Source organism: Magallana gigas, chromosome 2 (genome assembly GCF_963853765.1).
Source record: "Magallana gigas chromosome 2, xbMagGiga1.1, whole genome shotgun sequence".
NCBI classification, from domain to species: Eukaryota; Metazoa; Mollusca; class Bivalvia; order Ostreida; family Ostreidae; genus Magallana; species Magallana gigas.
In genome coordinates, this window is record NC_088854.1 from 10,765,655 (window position 1) to 10,789,761 (window position 24,107).

The 24,107-nt window shown below is 33.3% G+C and overlaps 1 protein-coding gene across 4 annotated transcripts in view; it reads right to left on the reverse strand.

Annotated features, from left to right (window-relative positions):
* LOC105327744 (uncharacterized) overlaps nt 1-24,107 on the reverse strand; it is a 75,007-nt gene that overhangs the window by 32,422 nt on the left and 18,478 nt on the right. For 3 of the 4 annotated variants that reach the window (XM_066074981.1, XM_066074983.1, XM_066074982.1), the window contains exons 15-38: nt 23,577-23,705; nt 22,818-22,894; nt 21,870-22,061; nt 21,193-21,346; nt 18,228-18,392; nt 17,912-18,084; nt 17,406-17,538; nt 16,875-17,132; nt 16,132-16,323; nt 15,392-15,538; nt 14,798-15,008; nt 14,342-14,374; nt 11,338-11,532; nt 10,703-10,920; nt 7,384-7,526; nt 6,800-6,903; nt 6,290-6,348; nt 5,797-5,909; nt 5,200-5,285; nt 4,497-4,617; nt 3,999-4,119; nt 3,529-3,654; nt 3,379-3,437; nt 3,071-3,167 (exon numbers count right to left, since the gene is read on the reverse strand). In XM_066074981.1, coding sequence (XP_065931053.1) covers nt 3,071-3,167; nt 3,379-3,437; nt 3,529-3,654; nt 3,999-4,119; nt 4,497-4,617; nt 5,200-5,285; nt 5,797-5,909; nt 6,290-6,348; nt 6,800-6,903; nt 7,384-7,526; nt 10,703-10,920; nt 11,338-11,532; nt 14,342-14,374; nt 14,798-15,008; nt 15,392-15,538; nt 16,132-16,323; nt 16,875-17,132; nt 17,406-17,538; nt 17,912-18,084; nt 18,228-18,392; nt 21,193-21,346; nt 21,870-22,061; nt 22,818-22,894; nt 23,577-23,705 — 3,306 coding nt within the window. The remainder of the gene's footprint in view (nt 1-3,070; nt 3,168-3,378; nt 3,438-3,528; nt 3,655-3,998; nt 4,120-4,496; nt 4,618-5,199; nt 5,286-5,796; nt 5,910-6,289; nt 6,349-6,799; nt 6,904-7,383; nt 7,527-10,702; nt 10,921-11,337; nt 11,533-14,341; nt 14,375-14,797; nt 15,009-15,391; nt 15,539-16,131; nt 16,324-16,874; nt 17,133-17,405; nt 17,539-17,911; nt 18,085-18,227; nt 18,393-21,192; nt 21,347-21,869; nt 22,062-22,817; nt 22,895-23,576; nt 23,706-24,107) is intronic. The other variant, XM_066074985.1, reaches the window with a different exon arrangement.

Genomic DNA, 24,107 nt, shown 5'->3' on the forward strand with positions numbered 1-24,107 from the left:
GGGCCAAGGTGTTTCTTTAGAATATTAAATACTCAGTCTGGTACTATCCCGATGAAATGCCTTCCAATTTTGCTATTTATCTAATGGTTATTCAACTATCATTAGTTATGATATTGGTTATTTTTGCAAGCATTGCATCTGTTGAAGCTGTATGAAGTTTTCCAGAACATTGCTTATCCTTAAGGCCTGTTTGGCCATTTTTGAATTTGCGGACCCACCTATAACTTGTCTTAATGACATACATTTGTTTCCATACAAAATCAAACAGTTCTTTGAAAATTTCTTTCGAGTCTTTACCTAGTCTGACACATGCTTTTTTGTAGCCTCTAATTTCAGCCTTATAGGATGATGACTTACCAGTCATATTTTCACGGTGTAGTACCTAAACGGTTGCTATCCGTAAAAAAACGACGTTCGCTGTTTCTATTCGAAAATTATACGGTTACTAGCTGAAAAAGATGTCCGACACAGTAAGTATTTTTCTTTTCAGATTGAACAAAATGCTCATTTTCTCAAAGATTTTAATTAACCTGCAAACTTGACAACCCTTACGGAACGTAACACACATTTCAACACTAAAATATCCAGCTACCTACATACAAGATGAAGAATTGACTTAAAACTTCGTGAATAACTGTCGTTGATTTGGGCACATGTGCAGTCGAATTAAGTTTTTGGACATGATTGCGCCTAAATCAAAGTTTTTTTTTAAAAATTGAAGCGACTGATTTCTTAATGTTTGTACACAGAATAGTTTGATTGCAAGAATTATCCATTTTCTATGTTTGTATAAAAACTATGACGATTTTACTCGATAAGCCGTATGTTACGGCTACTATTAGACAACGACACCGGTTTCTATTGGAAATGTGCACTTTCTAACCTCAATGAAATAACATCCATGTATATGCATTGAATCATACAGTTGAAATATGTTATTCTATAGTAACCGTTTAAAAATACGACTTTCGCAACTCTCCGACCTTTCCAACAGAGCTCGAAACCACCTCAAATGTATCACAGGTGCTTGGGGACGGGACCCCCCCCCCCCCCCATATCCCCCCCCCTCCAAATTCCCGAGTTATTTTTTCATCAATTATTTTTTTAATTATAAGTTGATGTATGCTGCACTAGAAAAAAAAAATCACAATTAATGCGAAATAAGCTATGTATAAAAAAAAATATATACCACTGGTATATTTTTTATATATAGCTTGTTTGGCGTTAATTTTGAATTTTTAGTGTAGCATACAATACATCAACATATAATTAAAAAAAATAAATGATAAAAAAATAACTGGGGAATGTGGGGTGAATGTTGTTGTGGGTGGGGGGGGGGGGGGGGGTGTGCTCCGTCCTCATGCACCTGTGGAATGTATTACATAGTCGTTCATGACACCCCCCCCCCTTTTTTTATTTTTATAGAATTTGATTTAAATACATTATGTTTTACTATCCGTCGTGATGTGAGCTAGCAGTGCCCGAGAAGTTGTGACTGTTTACCTGTATGACCTACCTATAAATGTACACATTTCATCCTTTATCAATTTTTTACATTTCATGAAAATAATATCGTTCCGCATGAGGTTAGTTAATGTTTGCGCAGTACTTGCCCGCTGACAAAAGAGGCAAAAGGGACGAAAATAAAACGGGCGAATATTTCCCTGTATACAGTAGTACATCATAAATTATTGCGAGTAACAAAAATTTTAACTTTGCAATTTGGAAATTCTAACTTGCATTTTTTTTTAGATGTATACCGGTATATATAGTGAATTTTGAACTCTGATACCCATATGATATCAATAGAAAATCATGTTAAGGTGTTCTGAGACTCTTCCAAATGGGAAAAAGATATCAGATTTTCCAATTACAAATCTCCATTAGAAATCTGTTTTTATTCCTGTGAAAATCTCCCGGTAAAAAAGGGATACCCTCCATAAAAAAATATTCAATATTTTTCTTTTAATTGATTTTAAATTTTCTTATTCTCTTAATGTGTATTTTGTAAAAAAAAAAATATGGCTCAAAGGTGAAAGAAACAGTAACTTTGGACAGACTTAATATGTCATAGGTTACTGTGGAATCATGGCTTTTAAGGGTGCATTTCATAGATTAGCGCTGCATGGTTGAACGCGATTTGGTGGAGTTGAAATCGTTGGAGCACTTGATGTCTCACATTCTGTGTGATGTGTTTTAGATTTTTTAGGCTTGTGCAGCCATAAGTTTGATTTTCTTTTTCTAGCTGGAAAAGAAATTTAAGTTTCATATAGTAGCCGGTGCATTGTATTCAGTTTATAGCCGGTGCGAACATATCAGTATTTCAAATAGCAACCGTTACCTTAAAAAATCATTTGTTGTCAAATTATTTCGATCAAAATATACTTTCTTGTTTATTTTGTATTACTTAATGAATCAGAATAGATAAATGCTTTTTTTCATAATATAGAACAAACAAACTATGATTTGTAGATGAAAATATCAGCTTAAAACTTGGTTGTAACAGCCTTTCAGTTCGTCACCTACCTAGGAAATTTCTCTATTTCTGGTTATTCATAGGACTATTTTCCAAACTACATTTATAAAATATTATAATAATACCTTACATGTTCCGTGCACACAGATTATTAAAACATTTACATGGTTTGGGTACATTTTTCGTTAATTTTGTGGCTTGATCCATGCGTTTCGTGCATGCTTTTTTCAACTAGCAACCGTTCAATTTTCGAATAGAAACACCGAACGCTGTTTTTTACTGATAGCAGCCGTTTAGGTACTACACCGTGATTTTCATACAGTGTCTTGAGTAGGGGTTATATATCAACTTCTCAAACAAGTATTCGATGATGAAACATGGTCAAATAAACGGCCATAAATAGAATATCAACCAAATCATGCATGAAAAGAAATTCAAAGGTCAATTGAACCCTGTATTTTATGGAATCTAATTAGTGACATTTTTTATTGAATGCCCCTCCTACGTGTGTCATTGTTGTAAACTTTCTGGATAGTATCACTTTTTGCAGAGTACCTCTTTGTGAATACAAATCAATGTTCAATATTTGCATACCTTGATTCCGATTTTGGTTGAGGTTGGGTTGTAAAAGATGACTGACCCATAGTAACCTCGGGTTCCATATTTTGTCATGCTCACAGACCTGGCTGGACTGGATGAGAAATGTTAAATTTAATTAATCAATTTAACATTCAAGTTTTTAATCAATCAAGATATTATTTGTGATGATTTGATTATACTGCAATTCAAATTCTCTTGTTTACAACCAATCATAAATTTTGCTTCAGACTTTAATGTCAAAATTATATAACACCCCAAGTCTCAAAGAAAACTGGTATGAATGCTTAAAAGACGACACTTACTTTATCATTATATTGCCAAGATTTTTAGTCTCAAATGTTACAGGTTTCTTTGCTTTTTCCTGCAATAGTAGATTAATGCTAATAGTAAGTACAATAAGTTTCTACAGTGCAAAACCAAAATGTCAAAATATAAAATTTCAAACAAAGAACCTTGTCTGCTGAGTCTGGCATCCATGGAAGCACTTCCAACAACTTGACACACTCCCCTGGGGAATGCAGTCCTATCATCGGATAATACCCATCCCTAGGGTTCACATTAATTGTGTGAGAGTAAACCTAAAAAGTACATAACCATTTTCAGTGTTTAAAATATATCATTAATACCTATCATTTTTAAAGCTGTTTACAGTTTATATCAAATAAGCTTTGTTTTTCATTTATCCCTTTTCCTTGGGAAACAAACAGAAAAAGCATACATTGTTTCAAATATGAACTAATTTGAAAAAAGAAATATTTTATTCAAATCAGTTCATGATAAAATAAAAAGATTACTTGCAAAATAAAAACAAACAAAAACCTTTGCAAGTAATATATATGTATATTGAGAATTTTGGCTTAAAACAAAATTAAACATGACTTTTTTGGCATAAAAATTTCAATCTTTGAAATGTAAACAGTACCTCTGTTCCGTTTTTGAAGAACTTGACAATTCTTGTGTCAACATCAAATTCCACACCCATTATGTCTCCTTTCCCACAAACTTCTTTTTTAAACCTTGAGTAGCCTGTTTCTAGGAAAATCCTTCAAGGGAATGTTTATTTTATAAAATTTACTAGATAACTACAGATTTTGAAGACAGTTGTAGTATTCTTTCATTCAACCTTAAGACATCTCCCCCATTATGTTTTATGATCATAGCACACATGGTCATTATCTTTAAAATAAGTAATAATGTATTTATCAAATCAACACAAGGAGATTTATTATTTTTCAGATTTCTGCACATCATTCATAAAGAAAATCTATCGAAAATCAATAAACAGTAAAGTTTTTCTGGGAACTATTTGTTTGTGCCCCAGATTTTCTGGAGGCATCAAATAATGAAAATCATGCAATGGTTTTAATTTGCAATACATTTTCAGCTGTAGAGTTTTAGACTACAGATTTTAGCAATTTACCCTCCATCATCTGCATGGTAAGCAAAGGAATATCTGTTCCATCCTGGCTGTCTGTTGGCCTCGTAGAAAGATGGAGCAATTCCTATTGTTATGGCTTTGTCCTTACCCTCGTTAAGTATTTCTGAGGAAAATAACAGCAACAATTTTTAAGCAATATTTTGAACTACATGTTCACCAATTCTCCTGTCCAATCTCAGGTACCTAGTAATGAAACCTTGAATTCCTTATAAATACCATTAAACATAACCAGACTTTAAGCCTATCAGGCTGGTATGGTATACATATCTCCTTTGATGCTGACCATTAACTTGCCAAATACTAGTACATGTACTGCACACAAAATTTCTTTGCATGTGAGAAAATTTCAGTATGCAAGTTTGCAAGACTCTCATTGTCAAAGAACATTAATCTCCATGAGCCAGTCCTTTAAAGTATCTTGTATATGTTATACAAAATACGGTGAACACAAGCTTGATCACAAAAGTAAGCTGCAGTGCAGCAAACCACTTTTTTAATGGTAATCCATGAAGTTTCAGCAATTTGCAGTATCTCCTCAAATTCAGTCTACAGAAAACTTTTTGTGCAAGTAAATACATCAGGAACATGCATTAATTGCTAGATCGCAAATATTGCACAAAATGTAAAAAAAGACAACATTTAAACTTGTCAGAGAACATTTATAGCGTAATGCTTTAAAACTTACTGAAGGAGAAACTCCGGAAAACATTGGAGAATGGTTTTGGGCCAATGAACTGTCCGACAGGCATGGAAGGTGAAAAAGAATTATAACTGCAAAAGTAAAAAAAAAAAAACACTTATCTTTAACCCACAAATTTCAATCACATAAACTATTCTTCAACAATGCTTTTAAATATATATATATATATATATATATATATATATATATATATATATATATATATATATATATATATATATATTTTTTTTTTAACATTTTTTTTCTCTTCAGAGATTAATTTCCTTTTTTCAAAACAATGGCCAATCTGTATTTCAATGAAATGTACTGAATAAAAATAGGACAATATTTATCAGACTTGAAAAGGCTACTGTATACAAGAATATATTCACCCATGTTTTATTTTCACCCTTGTGAGCGAATTATGTCTTTTATTATATCTTTTCATAGAAAACTTCGTTACAGCAAATACAATATGGGGTGAAACCGTTTGTGGGTGCACAAAATGACACAGGGTGAAAATAGCCCTATTAACAGTATTCAAAACTGGTGAAACAGACTTAAAAAAACTGGTAAGACTACACAGTACAGTTTTTTTTTTACCACAAAATTCCAGCTTCTTGAAATACGGTCACTTCTCTAGACTGAACAGTATAGTAAGTAAACTTCTGGACACTTTTCTGTGACATGTCACCTTTGTGAACATTCACAGCACCCTGCAAAGTATAACATCAATCAGTAATTCAAAACCACAAATTGATTAGAATATACTAAGGATAAACTTTATTCATATCACCTTTATAACAATTCTCTTTTATCAACATTGGCATTCTTGTGGTTAGTTCAAAACCTTGCTATATTTGGCACACCATGCCATTGAACAGTGATGAAAGTAGTTGAGGTTTTTGTACGAAGGATTAAACACTCTTAAATATGCAAAGCTAATGCTAATTCCTGGTCATTCTTGGCCTATATCAGTGAGTCATTATGCCTGGTCACTTTCTGATCAGTAATCAATCAGGCAGACACTATAGCTCATTAAGTATCAGAAAGTAAACAAGTGCAGAATTCAATAGAAATATAAAGGGTAACTCACCAAAGGATCGCTTATTCTCAGTTTGACTTTGTCCGCTACTTTTATTGAAGTTTTTGTTTCTACAAAACAAATATTGACAAGCAAAACTTAATACATCTTTAAAATTTTACATTAAGGAATTTTTCACATCAAATATTTCTATGAAAACTTTATCACTGAATATATACTCATAAAGTATAGTGCATATGAAATCACAAATGATCATATTTTCGCAAACTCGATCATCCACATCACAGCAGATAGCTTGCTATTAAATGAAGGTTATATATTTACTTTATTTTTTGGACACATGAAAAATTTTTATTTGATAAATTGTTTGTATTTAGTAGGACTCGGTATACCACCAGCTTGCCTATAACAATTAACACAAGGATCTTGTTGGGTCCAATCTGTTTTACATCTCACAGAAATATGCATGTTTCCCATTCAGACAAAGAATGAAAACTGTGCATCTACAACAGGAACACAATACTGTAACATTAATACCTTCATTATTTTACATTTATCTACCTTTGATAAGGGCCTCAATTTTTTCCTTCATTTTATCTGCTTCTATGCCTTGTAGTGCGGCAGGCTTGCCGGGAGCCACCAATATCACTGAACCACTTTGATCACTGCAAAGACAGAAAGCATTTAAATTAGACATGCCAATTGAGATTTACAAAGTATAAATTCCATAGGTGGTTTGTATCTGAAAATAAAAACAGTTAATGATTGCTCTTAAAAGAATTTTTCCCCTGAAACAATGCCTCCTGATTTTACAATAAGCCCAACAACACTGATATGTTGCTATACTCAATTTATAAATTCTTTAAGGTACATCTCTCTTTCTTCCACCAAAAAGTGGTATGCTTACCGATTTTTCATACAAATTAATTGTAATGCTATCTGTGGTCAAAGATTTTACAATGTAAAGTGTTTTCCAGCATTTCAACTTAACAGTGTAATGAAATAATGCAATTCTACTGTCATCCTCTCAAAATAATACATGTATCTGTACACTTACAGTGCTGTTTCATCTCTCTCTCTCTCTCTCTCTCTCTCTCTCTCTCTCTCTCAATAATATACTATAAACATCATCACATTTGACTTACTTTTTCAGACATATTGGTGGACACAATCCATTCTGTATGGTTATCTCTATTTCATCAAAGGTCACTGGGTTCAAACCTACAGGAGGAATATCCTTATCTTTGTTGTACACTAACGGCATTGGTCTAAGCTCACTTCGTAAATTCTGAAAGACAATTTATGACATAATATATACTTCAGTATAATTTTTCTAAAAATCTTGGATTAAAAATTGCATTGGTACAGTAAATCTTTTTACTGATGGACTGAAAACATATTTTATCATTGACTCAATTCCTCTTTTGTAGCATCAACTTTGATATCAAAAATTTCACCACTTAAAATTTTTCACTCAAAGACTTATATATAAAGATTTTTGACTGATAAATAAGTATTCTATTCAAATACAAAATATCTTGGTTAAAAATGTTTGATTTCATTAACGTTAATCCCATCAAGTTATAACATGGAAACAAATCAATGTCAATATAAGACTACAAAAGTTTTCAGGGTTTCTTAAACACATTAGATAAATGGCAACCTCATATCAGTATACACATATGGATGCAAACATCTTTTTAATAAATATGTCTATAAAGCATAACAAGGCAAAGGACAGTTCATTTTATATAAGTAACTGTATAGCCAAGGGAACTCAGTCATGCACTAGAATTCTCCACTACATGCCTTCAGCACTAATACCTCTAATTGATTATGCATACCAATTTAAACATGGAAAATCCAAAGTGATCACTAGTCTAGGTGACTATCATTAAAATTCATTTCATGATTTTTAGCAACCAATATAGGCCTTCAAATAAAGCAAAAAATCATAATCATCAGTCTCTCCATTGAATAAGGTCCACCATAATGAGTTGTATTCAGTGTGCATAAATTGCTATCGAAAGCCAAATTATGTCAAAAGGAGGCGTAAAAAACTTCCTTGTGCAAGGGGTAATATATGGGATATTACATGTATATACTTGTATATAACATTCATTTACATGTAAGCAACCAATACATCATTTTTTTTATATCTTAAGATCAATTCTATGTAAGAATCAAAATTCGGTGGCCACGCATAGTCACAGATTTTCTTCATACTTGACAATTTGATAGACTTTGGTGAGTAAAAAAGCCTTACACCATTTGTTTGTTGCTATGTGGTCCCGTTGCCATGGTAACCGAGGGTAAAGATGTAAAAGTGGCATTTTAATGCTTATTTGAGAACATATTGTGAGTAATGTGCAGAACTTGGGGTTTTCAGGGTAGAATATATTATTAAAAATGGTTGTCATTTTTCAAAAGAAAGAAAAAAATTCATGGAGAAACGCATATTTTTAGAGCGTTTCCATGGTTACTAAACAGAAATTTTAAAATATGTTTTCTTCATCTAATTTGAATAAAAAGTGCAAATCTTGGATTTTTTGGTAAACACTATTATGATTGTGCAATTAAAAATTCAAATATGAAAATTGAGAACCGTTGCTATGGTAACAAGATTAAAAATAAGGAAAATTATAGTATTTTTAGGCATCTTTAAATGGATATTATTCACTTATAATGAATAAATATATAAAATCAAATGGAGAAAAAAATTAAAGTATGTCCTTAACTTTAATGACACTTGAAAAAAAAATGAAGTTTTCTAAAGATAACTGCCGTTGCTATGGACTTTTCAAAAAGTAAGAATTTCTGTGTGATTTTTTACACAACTTAATTCTCCTTAGCAACAACACTTCTCTGTTGCATAACAAAGGTTTCTGTGGTGTATAATGAAAATTTAGAAATATTTTTACAAGTTCCGACTAAAACAATTGCAAATATATTCTAAAATCAGGAATGAAAGTATATCAAAATAATCTTCAATTTCTCAGTTTTTCTTAATTTTTGGCCTTGTTGCCATAGCAACGGATGTCAATTTTCATGATTAAATATATATTGCATGGACATTGATATGGATGTAAAAATTTAACAGTTTTCCATTTGGGCTTATTAAAAAAAACGCAGAAAACTAATTTCAAAAATTTGTAACGGTTTCCATGGTAACATTCTCGAAGTATTGGTTTCTCCATCATTTTTCTTATATAATTAAATAACTGAAAATAGGACAAAGGCTATTTTATGTGTTTGATAGTTTACATTAGTGGGCAAAACCTTCTAATATGGCTTCAAAGTAGGTAAGTTTTGCTATTTACCCATCTTTAGCCTCGATTACCATGGCAACAGTTACCCCCAGCAACCAACTTTTAGTGGTTTTTTGCGTTTTACACCTAGGTGTGTCCATGTATGAAATATAAGGAAAATTGGTGACTATGCGTGGCCAGGCCCTTTTATAAATCATTGATTCTTACATAGAATTGATCTTAAGTTTTATAAAGTGGTAATTTGTTTTATTTTTTTTCCATATAATAATTAAAGCATTTATTCTTAGCTAAGCAAGGCAACAAATTGATCAATATACATTTTGGAACGGTATATAACATAAACAATAGCCTTCACTCTACAGCAAGTGACGCTAAAGCATCAAATATAACTTACAGTTTCACATGCTTATAAAATAAGACAAATTGTCAGCATAGTTTACCTCAGGCCAATAATTGGTCTAGTAATCTACAGAAATTGGAGTCGCATCATGTATTACAATATGCAATACATGAACAAGAATAATATTTGGTCATTTCTAGTAAAAAAATAAAATAAAATGCCCATGGGCCACATCACTCACCCATAAAGGCATTTACCTAAACAACACCGCCTGACTGACCCAAATAGCTAACAATTTTTACACTTGATTTGAAAATCAAAATTATCTTACATTGATTTTACTTTTAAAGATAATACAATGTACTAATTTTGATTTTTCTTTCATCTTGCGTTGATTTTACTTTTACAGATAATACTGATTTTGATTTTTGTTACGAAAAATATTTTTCTGCATTTAATACATGTTAAAATAGAGCCTGGTATATAACATTCATTTACATGTAAGCAACCAATACATCATTTTTTAATATCTTATATGTCTTATATTCTGGTATTTGTTTCAATTTTTTTCGATTTAATATGACTCGCATATCATATACCCCCTTCAGAGATATGGTATTTCTGTGAGCCCCAGGAGTTTTAATATAAATTAATGAGAAAATCCTTTCAATTGCTTCCTACTTCCCTATATTTCAATGAGAAACCTCCCCACTCCCAACTTTGGCTTTTGGTTGACCCCTTCATGATAAATAAATGTGAAATTCTTTCTACTAGCTTGCCTTCATGTTATTTCAAAACTCACACAGAAAGAATCATATTGACAACAGTTCTAAACAATCAGACTGAATCTCTTACCCACATTTCCTTGGCACATGTGATACATATTCCACAGTCAACACATCCTGTTTGTTTTGTCTCGCAACAGCATTCCCTGAAGTAATTACCCATGATTCCATTCCATGCACATTTATCTCCCTTCTCACAACAGCGGTTACAGAGTGTGCACACGGACTGAACTTGTTGTACATTGGAAAATGGAGACCAGTTGTGTATACAACCAAAAGAAACATTCACTAAAACAAAATACAAGCTTGTATAGTTGACTCTGATCAGTACTATAAATTAACAGTTGTATCAAGCACATAAATTTTAAGACAGTGAAAATAAATTGCGGTGCCTCAACTGGATTTTGTGTGGTAAAAATGGAATAAATGTGAGTCAAAATATATATGAAATTAAATTTTCAAATAATTCATAGAAATATTTGCTGTAGGTTTGTTTGCCTAAATATTTACCAAAGCTAGGGTAAATGATAATGACTCAAGGAAATCTAATACCATGGTACACCAAAAATACTGTAAACTTACTTTCATGCAATTTAAAAGCGGAAAAAGCAGTTTACCTCTTAAAGTCTTTGCAAAGTTACTTAAGAGTATATTTCCTGACATAAGTTTATTTTAAGTTTACAGACTTGTAGCCTGATCTCTCACCGATGCCTGTGGGATAATTGTGTGTGATCAGGGGCACCAGTCCCTGCCAACGGATGATGCGATCAATGAAATCCGTGTACAGACACATGATGCGGAATGTGTAATCCCAGACATAGCTCTCCGTCAGCTCGTTCATAATGTCACTCTTCTTGTCCGGCATGTAGCACTTGGATTCCACGGACAGAACCTTCTTATCTGCAGATCAGAAAGAAATCAAGTAGAATTGAGTGTTAAAATAATTTCCTGGTGGTGCATACGAATACTGTAGATCTCTTGTTTTACATGACCACTTAAATCTGTGATTCCACCATTTTGCATCAAATTGCAAGAATATAAAATCACAAACAGGATTCATTGATCATATTAACATCTGTCATAAAAATAAAAGATGTTGAAATCTGGGAGGTGTGCTTCTCGTGATTTTACGCAAATACTAATTTCCCACGATTAATTTTGGATCCATAGTTTAACTGTCATAATGGTGTTTCCTGAAACACAAGCTCCCTCGATGGGCTATCATAGTGCAATAATTTCAAATCAAAAATACATGACATACTATTCTTTCATCTAATCGTAGTTTTTCTAGTTCTTTACAGAAAAAAGATTTCTTTTCAGGCCAATTAAGAGAGAGAGAGTGTGAGAGCTAGCAGCCATATTGGACTATCCTTGAGGGCTTCACTCATTACTTCGTTCATTTGGCATTCATTCCTTGGGAATTTCCCCCCAAGTCTATGAATTAAATTTTTATTCGAAGTCTTTAAGGCACTTACTAGATATATTAATTATACTGTTTTTTATACTATAGGAGTTATGCATATGTTGGTTAATGTAGACTAGTTGTCTAGTTAGTATTTTAGCTTTGAATACAACTTGCAGTTGGTTTACTCCTTTATGCTCGCTGGGATCAGCCCTGAGCGCAATCTGTTCTTGTCTCGAGCCCCGCTGGAGATCAGCCCCGGGTCATGCTCTGTTCTAATCTATGCCCGCTGGTATCAGCCCCGGGTCATGCTTTGTTCTAATCTATGCCTGCTGGGATCAGCCCCGGGTCATGCTTCGTTCTAATTTATGCTCGCTGGGATCAGCCCCGTGCGCAATCTGTTCAGTCTTGAGGCCTGCTGGAGATCAGCTCCGGGTCATGCTTTGTTCTAATAAAGGCCCGCTGGGATCAGCCCCGAGTCATGCCTCGTTCTAATGTACACCCGCTGGGATCAGCCCCGGGTCTTGCTTCATTCTACGGTAATTCAGGCTCGCTGGGATCAACCCCGAGCACAATCTGTTCTAGTCTTGATGCCCGCTGGAGATCAGCCCCGGGCATGGGTCTTGTGTCGTTGTCATGCTAACAGCCCAGGCTGTTGCTGGTAGGGAAGGAATGAGTAGCCCCCAAGCGCCAAACTATTTACATACCGGTATGTATTTTGGGTGTTTACAAATATATGTTTATTTTTGTTTTATGTATGATTGTATTTCGGTTTGCAGTGTTTGTTTATTTAGCTATACTAGATGTTTGGGTATAAGACCCAATAAATTTTTTGCTTCCTCTTAACTCTTGTTAATTGTTTATAAATGGACTGGTATCATAGTCTAGTGTTACAAAGATAATAACAACCAACACCAGAAACGTTATAGAAGGAGATGTTTTAAGAACAATGTGCGCATTAAGTTGAACAAAACTTATGACATACATGGAAACCTCTTGACATAGCAGCAACACCTAATCTAATATCCATGCATGCATGGATACATGGAATACTATTTGAATGTTGCTGGTAATTAGCTAATGAGTTAATGCTTATACTTAAAAAGAAGACAAAATATTTGTATTATCATATGGAATTTCATTAAAAAATTTAATTTCAAATATTTTAGATACTGATATCTAATTTATATTAATTAAGTGCAGCAGAAGCTATTAAGCGTTAGATCCTGTATACCACTGTTGAGTATTTAAAAAAAAATCTATAGTAAAGAATTTGATAGCTACTTTAATTAAATAAGTATAAACTACCTTTAGGCAGTTTAAGGGATGAAATGGCAAAAACTATTCCAAACAAGTTATCTGAGTTTGAAAAATTCTGAATTTATTCCCTATCATCAAATTTTATGTCATTTATTTGAGAAAAATAAGAAAATATACATGTAACTTATGAATAATAATAAGCTGTACAAAATTTACATGAATGTTATTCTGATTGATATATTTTTGGCATAAGGCATTGTAATGTAAGCAAAAAAGTTCACAAATGAGTACTTATTAGCTGATTAAATTTCAAATTACAAAAATTAATTGTGAAAGTGTAACTGCCTTTATAGCATATATCACTATAATCTTATATATCCATATTTTTTTTCTTCATGAGCATAATGTTGAACAGCATAGCTTAACAGGTTAAAGCATTAGCTGCTGATCTGCAAGTCATATTTTCAAATCCCACTTGGGGCTTTTCCAATTTCCACTTTTATATTATATCAAATTAAAAAAATTAAGGAACAAATACTTACTAATTTGAAAATTTCAAAGTGTTGTTTATATATCTTGAAATTGATGTAATTTCATTCACATTATTATCTTTAACATTCACTGGTTAACTGACTGGCAGTTCTGTTACTGATTATCAACCCAAATATATACTACCCTACACATTAAGTACCCATTCCCTTCTAAATGCCCATATATGGCATCTGTTGGTCAATTAACTGTCTCACAAAACTAAAGCATATCAAAAAGCTATCCCTGTCCCTCTTGCACCCGTCCCTCTTGCACCCCTCCCCTTCTCCTTCAAGTATCTTTGAACTACAAAATCTCATTCAGCAAAAAGCAAAAAAAAATTTTTTAAAATCTGAACAAGCTAAAAAACATAAATTTAAAAAAAGGTTAAACATATTGGCAATAATCTGAAACTGCAGTAGAAAGTTGTAATCCAAGAGGACGTCTATGTAATAAGGGTTATGAATTCAAACAATGGGTATAAACCCATGAGAGAAACAGTTTCTACTGGTCGCTTACCCAGCAGTGGTTGGACATCTGTCATTATTAAATCTGGAACAAGAGACAGTCCAAAACAAAAGATTTATTCTAATGCAAATGTCTAGTCACTGTCAACGAAATCATGTAATAACATCAGAAAAAGGGTGCATAAAGCTGAGGGACAGAGACAAAGGGAGATCATCAACATTTACTGTGCATAGGTAAAAAAAAAAAAAAAGGAAACGAAAAAGTACAATAACTACATAAAATGGGGAGGAGCCTGAAGTTATAGTGGATTCTATTCTCAATAAAATCATTTAGGTATTGAATAAAAAGGATATAATATGTGTAACAATATAACATTCAACTATTAAGGTGTTGTACACAAAAGCAAACAACTAAAATGAGATGAAAATATTTAAAAATACAAATTTTTAAGTCATAGTTGTAAAAAAAGTCCTACTCTATCATTTAAACTTTTTACTATGTACATACCCATAATGCCTGTGTGCTGAATAATGGCTGTTTGTACTGCTCCCATCTGGAGAACTGCCCCATCACTTGTCATAGCTATCAGGCGCCCATAGCGGGAAGTGGCCGCCAGAACCAGGGAAATCAGGTGTTCTGGTAAGCCATGAACAAAACTGTAAGTCTTCTGAAGGACCACAAAGTTCTTTGTAGCTTCCCCTTTACTCCAAAAGTCTCTCTGAATATATATATATTAACATCTAATTAAATACTTTGGTTTATCTGTTTTTAACAAAATGGCAAACAAAGGGACATTTTCCACTCTAATTGATATGAATGATAAGGTCAATCTGCGATATTAATCTTAAAGCAACAGGTAGCTGTGTCTTTCACAAATATGGATTGAAATGTCTTTCACAGATTTTCTTTTTTTTTGTGGGGGGGGGGGGGGGGGGTGTGATTGGAGGTGGAGTGGCTATACTTAATCTTCTAAAACAGAATCTGTTAAGCCACAGTGTCATATGCATCACCATGTGTATGTGAGGTATTTTGTCATCACGTGTGACAGATATTACCTATGAAATAAGAAGGCAGCACAATATGCTAAGAATGAAATCTTACCAGTTTAACTGGTGGAGGTGACAAGTTACCAGTCGTGGAGTACAAATACTGTTCATCTTTCTCCGATTCTCTCCACACTGGAACTTTGATGAGGCCAAGGTAGCCCTCCAAAAACTGAAGAATTTGGGAGATCTTTGAAGGTTCATTCTGCAAAGATAAAAATTTAAATCATAATTAGTTCCTGTGCAGCAAAATAACTTAGAACAAAGTGCCAGGGATGTGTGATTGTGCTAATTGTTATTAGACAGTGAAGTTTAATTTTTTGTCATAGCCGTCAAGTTTACAACATGTAATAAAGTCAAAGGGAATGAAAATCACTTCGCTGTAAGCTTCATAGTAAGCGTGTTTGCTATAACCATGTTTTACTGTATATCATAAAAAGTTAAGAAATTTGTTTCTGCAGTTTCAAAACATGTACATACATGTATTTTATGAAAATGGAAAATTCAATAAAACTCATTTCAGCATGATTTTTATTAATCTTCTTACTCTCCCTAATAAAGTCTGACAAATAGTTGAATAATTAATAATAATTTTGAAAAAAAGACCAATTCCATGCCTCTTGGAAATAACTGTCATAAACTGTAAAATCAAAACTGCATGAATAAAATACTTGCCTCATCTCCTCCCCCCCCCCCCCTCCCCATCCCCAACAAAAAAAAATTTCAATTGGTACATTATTTACATCTAGATTTGGTTGTTCACTCTGGATTCTGAGTTTTGGTGAAAGTTATTCATACCTCCTTGATGATTTTAGACACCAGTGATTTCATTGTCCACACGTGAGAGTTTTGGCCAATGGCTGATGTCATTTTTCCTGCTGACATGGTCTCTGTGGCTGAGAACTTCTCCAGTCGTGTAACCATTTCCCCAGCATACCCAATATCAATGGCAAGAGTTGAACCCCCTGTTCTCACTGTCATCAATGCTCCCTGTGCAAAATGAATGGAAATAATTTTTTCAGTCATCCATTTCCAATGATAATCCAAGTATAGCAAAAATGTAGACAAGACGCCTGACTGATATATATGCAAAGTTCTCAGAATTATGTACTGGTTGTATCAAAATCAACTGCCTAGATGATATTGCATCAATTATTATAGTTTGGTCACTTAGGTAACTAAGGTGATCTGGCTCCAGAATCATAAAGCAATGGTTGACCTAAGTAATACAATGGACATAGTCTTAACGTCTGTTGACTAAAATCACTGAAAAAATTGAATTGCTTTTAAAAGTGTCTTGATATAACGTTGTTTAATTATTACAAATGTCAATCGTTATTTTATGATAAACAATTATTTTTCAACTGACTGAAATTTTGACTTAAGTCTGAAATTGCTTCATGATCCTGAGGGCTGAAAACTACGACCATTCATCAAACTGCTGATAATGTCACAGGCATGTAGGCGCGATAACAGCTCTAACATATGATGTAACATAAATTTGTTTTTTTATTCTATAAAAACTTCTTTCCAACAATTACCTGCTCATGAAGAATGTCCAACATATGATGCACCATAGTCCCAGACAAATTCCCTTCCATGCCCTTTTGTACCTCCTTCAAAAGATTCAGTTCTTGTTCATCTGATGACAAACATGGAAGGAGCTTGGCCTTCTGCATGCACTGACCAATCTTCTCTGCCACATAAGGAATAGTTTTGCTGACCACATACTTCAGTTTCTGGTGGGAACCGAGGGCTTTGAATGTATTCTGGATGGCGTTTTTCAACTCTACCATGCCCTGTTTAAAGATTTATAGTTATTACATGTATTAGAAACAGTGTACTTTTGGCTCTACACTTCTAAGCTACAAATATTTGTGGACATTTTGTATAAGTGTTAAAAGGAAAATGTTATGAATTCTACACTTAACACTGATAGTATTTCTATAGCTATTTTTACATATTATATATGCAAAATGTCAACAACAGCTGAGTTTCTCAAAGAGGCTCTCATTATTCAAAACAAATTGGTAAGGGAGATGTCCCTCTCGGCCATTCCCTGTTTTATTTGCCTTGCTACTGCTGGTATCAGCTGTTATGAAGTTGACTCTCTCTGGATGGGCCTGCAGCTTCTTGATGTTTTCCTCTGCTACACAGAGCTTGGAATAATATATCTGTTCTTCCAGAGTCAAGTTCGAAAACTTCCTATAAATGCCAAACGAAAAAGTTAAGCAAATTGCCAAAATAGATAGTACATTTTTGTGATTATCTGACATTATCAATTACAATATAAATGTATCATGATTAAGGCACTAAAAATAATCAACAAATTATGATGTCAAATTCTTAGAAGCTAAAGTTCAAGCAGCAATTGAGTTGCAATAAGAAGAACACAAAGTGTGGCTCAATCTTTAAGCAAAGAAATATCATTCAAACCACACAAAATATGTTTAAATCTGCATTTCACTGAAATCTTATATACTTAAGTTAATTTGTTTTGTTGTTATCATCAAAACAAGAATAATTTCTGAGAATGAAAAAAACACCTTATTTAATAAATAAAATCTTTTTCTCTTACTCCTCCAGTTCCTTTTTCTTCTCTGAGATTTGCTGAACTTCTTTAGAGCTGGCCAGGTCTTCCACAGTCACCATGCTCTTGAGGATCTGGATTTTTCCAGCAGCATCCGAGGAGCCTGACTCCACGCCTACCACTGTGTACTGAGGACCAAAGAACGGAATTTTTTCCTCATTCTGAAAACAATCCTCTCATATTAATGTATGTGCTAAAGAATGTTATAGGACTGGTTTGTTTGTCAATGATTTATCTCAGAATAGAATCTTGCAACAAATTTGTTTGATTTAATGCAACAGACAAAAATAAAATTTGAAGTCACCGTTTCAACAGATTTTGCAGCTTCTTCTTTGGCCAGAAGGACAGCCTCTCTATCAGCCTTTGTCTCAGAGTAGTAATTAAGAACTCGTACTTTACAGCCAGGTTTTTCCACCATTATGGAGGGATACAGTCCGTCCGACACATATTTCAGTTTGGTCGTCTCAATCTACATGGCAATATCACAAACTTTTTCATAGATTCCTATCAACAGTATGTGGTATAAAGTTGCTTAATCAAGAATCATTTGTTATTCATTCAATTACATGTAAGGTAATATTACATTTCCGAATTACGGATACACATACAACATTTTAATATGCATTTCCATTTTCCGACCTTAAGGTTTTCCAATCCTTTGCCCAAAGTATTGTTATCATCCTTAATAGATATTAACTGTCCTTACTAATCAAAAGACATTTAACTATAGTTAAGTCATAGCATGTTTATCCAGTGGAGTTGTAATGAAAATATTTTTTTTTAAATTGTGTTTGTGAATTGGAAAAACGAAGCTACTCTCATCACTCATCAAACAGTGTAGTGTTTTTGTGATACCACTGAGCAAATTTTAAAGTCATTGATGCTTACAAGTATGTATACACTCTAAGATTATTTCTCAATTTTTACATCAAGCAAAGCCAAATGTATAATTTAAGCAAACAAGTCTCAAATATTTAAGAGTAATTGCATATTGCTGTTAATTAGACATTGATAATACATGTACTTCTTAATTTCCCTAAATCTTTTGACTTAATTATTTGACTTGATTACTCTTCAATCATTCTTTAGACTTTTTTCTTTCATTTTTTAGTTATTCTTTCCTACTCCACTAACATCTCCAAAAACCCTTTCCCATTCTGATAACCTCTACACTTTGTTTTTTCCATTCTAATAACCTATCCATTTAGTCTTCCTCTCAACTAACTCTCTCCCATTCTGATAACCTTTCTACCTACTCTTTCCCATTCTAATAAACTATTCACCTACTCTTTCCCATTTTGATAACCTCTCCACCAACTCTTTCTCTCCATTCTACTCTCCCATTCTGATAACCTTTCTCCTTACTCTTTCCTATCCTAATAAACACTTCATTTACTCTTTCTCATTTTGATAACCTCTTCACTCACTCATCCCCATTCTGATAACACCTCCACTTACTAGTTCCCTTTCCCATTTTGATAAACTCTCCACTCACTCTTTTCCATTTTGATAACCTCTCCACTTACTCTTTCCCATTTTGATAACCTCTCCATCAACTCTTTCTCTCCACATACTATTTTCCATTCTGATAAACTTTCTACTTCATCTTTCCCATTTTGATAACCTCTCCACTTACTCTTTCCCATTCTGATAAACTCTTCACCCACTCTTTCCCATTTTGTTAAGTTTCTACTTACTCTTTCCCATCCTGATAAACTCTTCACTTACTCATCCCCATTCTTATAACCTCCCCACTTACTCTTTCCAATTTTGATAACCTCTCCAACTCTTTCTCTCCATCCTACTACTGTAAAACGAGAAAATATGGCGCACTACAAATATTAGCGCCTTTGGCGCAACTGCCTATGAGCGCTAAATTTAATATTGCGCCAAAGATTTTCCATATGTATTAAATTTCTTCAAGTTGCAAAACAATAATGTCAGTCCATTTTTAAGGCTATATAGATGTGTTCATTTAAAGGTCAGATGCTGTCGGTTCTGTTTGTTTAAACAATTACACTCGTAAACAGTATAGGTTTTCGGGTATAAGTGCCTAAACATGGATTAATTAATTCAGTTTTAATTGCTTTTTAATATATCTCATTAGCACCTTGAAAATTGGGCTTCTCCCCATGCCACTTCCATTTATAGCGCCTCGAGGTGAAAATGTGATTAAGCACGATCGTTAACGCTGGAAATACATGATTGATCATAATTTCTTTGATCTCTGATTAGTGGATATAAAGATAACAAGACAATACCTATTTTTTGTGATTTTTTAATGTAAAATTACTGTAAAAAAGATTCTTTCATTATGATCGAAACTTATGGTAAATGTAGCATTCGATTTCACTTTTAGTTTCGGGACTCTTCTAGTGTTTTCCAAGTCGACACGTTAAATTCAAAGTCCGATAACTCAAATTTGTTTACCAACAAAATTTACTCATCATCGCCAATAAATGAAGTTTTCATATCTATCTACTGACGATTTACACAAACATAAGTGTATTGTTCTCAACGACAGTTAACCGTGCATGCGAGATAGAAATCAAAGTCGTTCTGTTCACGGGCTTGAGTAAACACAGAACTGAATTTTGGGCGTGATTGTTTATCAAACAACAACATTTTTTGCATTCTTTTTTAAAGAAAAGATGCATGCGCTAAAATATAATTGCGCTAATGTACTGGCACTTGTGTTTGCGCTAAAATACGTATGCGCCAAATTTTCTCGTTTTACAGTATTTCTCTTCTCAATTCTTTCCCAAACTGATATTCTCTCCAATTACTCTTTCTATCATTATCATAACTCCATCTTGCTATTGAAAGCTTGACTTCAATTACTCTGTCATCATTATGATGACATTGTTACTTCCTCTTTCATCATTTAATAATCTTTTTTTTTAATTGCTCCTTAATTTTTTATACCTCTTGACTTAATTCTCAATCAACCTGACAATCCACTGACTTGCCTTTTTATTCTCCTCCATCATTCTAATAACCCACTGACTTGCTATTCCATCATTCTAATAACCCAATGACTTGCTCTTCCATCATTCTTATATCCCAATGACTTGCTTTTTCATCATTCTTATAACCCATTAAATTGTTTTCCATCATTCTTATAACCCACTGAAATGTTCTTCCATCATTTTTACCCTTAATCTACCTCCTTTTGGTCATCTTTTGAATTGTCTCCACTCTATATTTCACTTTTGTTTTTTTGAAAATTCAAATTTTGAATAACTTTTTTTCTGCTTGAATTGACCTACCCTGTCTCCATTTCTGGTGAAGTATACTGTAATTTCTTGCTCTGGTACCAGAAAGCCATCATCATCATAGTCTCCCTCAACTCCACATCCAACTACATCGCCAACTGAGTATGCTCGAGAATCCTTTTTGGTTCCTATTGCAATCTGAGACAATCTGAAAGAAGGAATGTTTTGATCATGCTTAACGAAAAAAAATATGTCTGTGTATTCAAACATTAATCATTTTTTTTATTTTTATTCTTTTAATTGGTGTGTCATACTTATTACAGGTCGAATTTTTCCTTTGGTTTACAAGAAGCTATATTAATAATACTGTGCTAAATTTCATTAAGGTCTCAGGTGAGATTTAGTGGTTAACAATTCTTAAAATCATGTATTAATGAAATGAAATCAATAATACTTTACTCGGTATTATGAAAGATTATTAAGATGGGGGGGGGGGGGGGGGTGGATTGGTGATACTGACCCAAAGCAAACTCATTTGTTTTCATCATCTCTAACATAAAGCTCACATATTGATTTTTTTAAAACACAGTTGGAAGTTGTAATGAATGTCAATGCACTTCAACCAGTGCTATATAGTTGAAAGTACATCAACAATCCAAGAACTCATGAAAACCTTGAAGTGAACCACTTAAGTTGAGACAAAAGTAAGAGTCGAATTCATTTTTACTTACTCCGATGTGTTGTGGAGTCCAATCTCACATTGGTTCATCCCGAGATAAAATCCTGGAGGCTTGTCATAATGGGCCACACCAATGGTCACTCGACTTGGACATGCAATCACCTCCATCTCAAAGTAGGTCAAGGACGTGTTAAACTGTGTTTTAGCCACAAAGATTCCAAAGGTGTTAATGCCATGTTGTGCTCTGTGAATAAATTTTAAGAGGTAGCTATTGCTCTAGGTATTGTAAACTTTTAGTTCTGTTGTTTTATAACAAACAGAGCAAGAACTCCCAATATTTATTAAACACCACACAGATACTGGTTATACTGATTTACTGGAAAAAAATGTCTGAAATGATTAAGATTGTAGCCTCAATTTCCTGTTACTGTACAATCTTACAATCAAAATGAATTTCGAGGTTTTACCATGGCACAAAAATGTATTTAAAATTGTAAGATCCTGCACATTCACCGTGATGCTACATCTGCTTTGAACCTTTCTGCAAACAAATGTCAGCACAGGATTCACGGATACCCAATTTTTTAATGTTTTTGAAGTGCAATAGAGACTGATAAGTTGCAAACTTGATGCTTATACCTGTATATAAACTTCTCTGATTATAAGAATTAAATGTGAGTTGCTTTATCTTACTACAAATTTTAATTCATCAAACGTAAATAAACATTACTGGTATGTACAATTTTGCTTTGTTTCTTTTAGTTCCATCAAACAAGGGACAATTATAATATAATCAATTCAATACATGTATACGAATAACTGGGCAACTTATCATAGAATATCTTCATTTCAAGTTCAATTCAATTCAACACCCCCTCCCCAAATCGATCAAATTCGTTGCCCTATTGTGAAATACCTTCCTACGCCCCTGAGCTTCAACCAGCATTTTCAACCTTAAGAACGTGACAAAAGTTGATGATTGTTTGAGGAGACTACCTACCCACACTCCATTGTTCCATCATCCGAGATAATCACTCTCCTCAAGTACCCAAGCGTTATCTGATCTCGGAAAACTCCCTATCAAATAAATCAAAATCTCATAAGGAAAATTAAAACTCTTTTACTAGCTATGGCTAATGAAAGTAAATAAATCAGTGTTAATTAACCCATATTTTGCTACAAAACATTAATTCATCAAAATAAGACAATTTTCATGACGTCATTTCTACATTATGACGTCACTGCGGTGATAACCTTTTACACATTTATTTTCAATATGATTTCAACTATCTGCCACCTTACTTTTAAAGCTTTTCAAAAAACTTAAATTTAGGGGGGCGAAAAATGCATAATACGGCACATAGTCCTTTTAGGAGTGTTCAAATTAATAGATCTGGATGGCCGGGGCAATTTTCAGAGTACCGGTATATTAATCTTTTTAAGAAGAAAAGCACTTCATAAAGATATAGTAAAATATTCAAATTTCAAAGACAAAATGTATGGGTTATGTCTTACTAAATGATAGTTTCTAGCTAAACAAAACATGTATGAAATTTAAGGAATATCTGATGGTTACTAGTTGACCACCCAGGCTCCTTTACAGAAGAACTAACTAGACTAGGGCACTAACATTAACTTGAAGTCATGCCATATCAAGTCAAAGAACAATACTGATTTATTTGTTCATTACACACACACTAGATACATTGAAAAATTTCTACTGCTTTTTTATTTCAACATTGCATGGATTGAGACTTACAGGTGCCCTGTATAATGGCAAGTGCTGCATTAACCTTATTTTCCTCACACCTCCTGTGACAAACTTCGCAAGTATTATTTCTTGTGGCACACCTCCAACAAATGTGTAAGGGTATTCGTATTCACAATACTACAAAGAAATAACAATCAAGTATTCACAATACTACAAAGAAATAACAATCAAGGTATTATTTTGATGTCAAATATTTCTTTTCTCTTAATATAGACTCTAAAACACATAAAAAAAGAATTAAAAATATGTCTATTGGACATAATTGGTGCATTTGCAAATGAGTGTGAAATCAAACTGCATATTCCAACAGTTCCAAGTCCATAGAAAATGGATTGTGAATTTTTTTTGTCTCTTTTTGTGAATGTAATTTTAGTTAATCTGTATTTATGCATGTACAATGAATAGATGAATAGTTTGTTTCATTTTATTTAGCATGTTACTTTGAGGATAATGAGTACTAACAAAATCCACAAAAATTGAGCCATTGGGACTAAGAATTATTACACAGTAAAGTTTAAT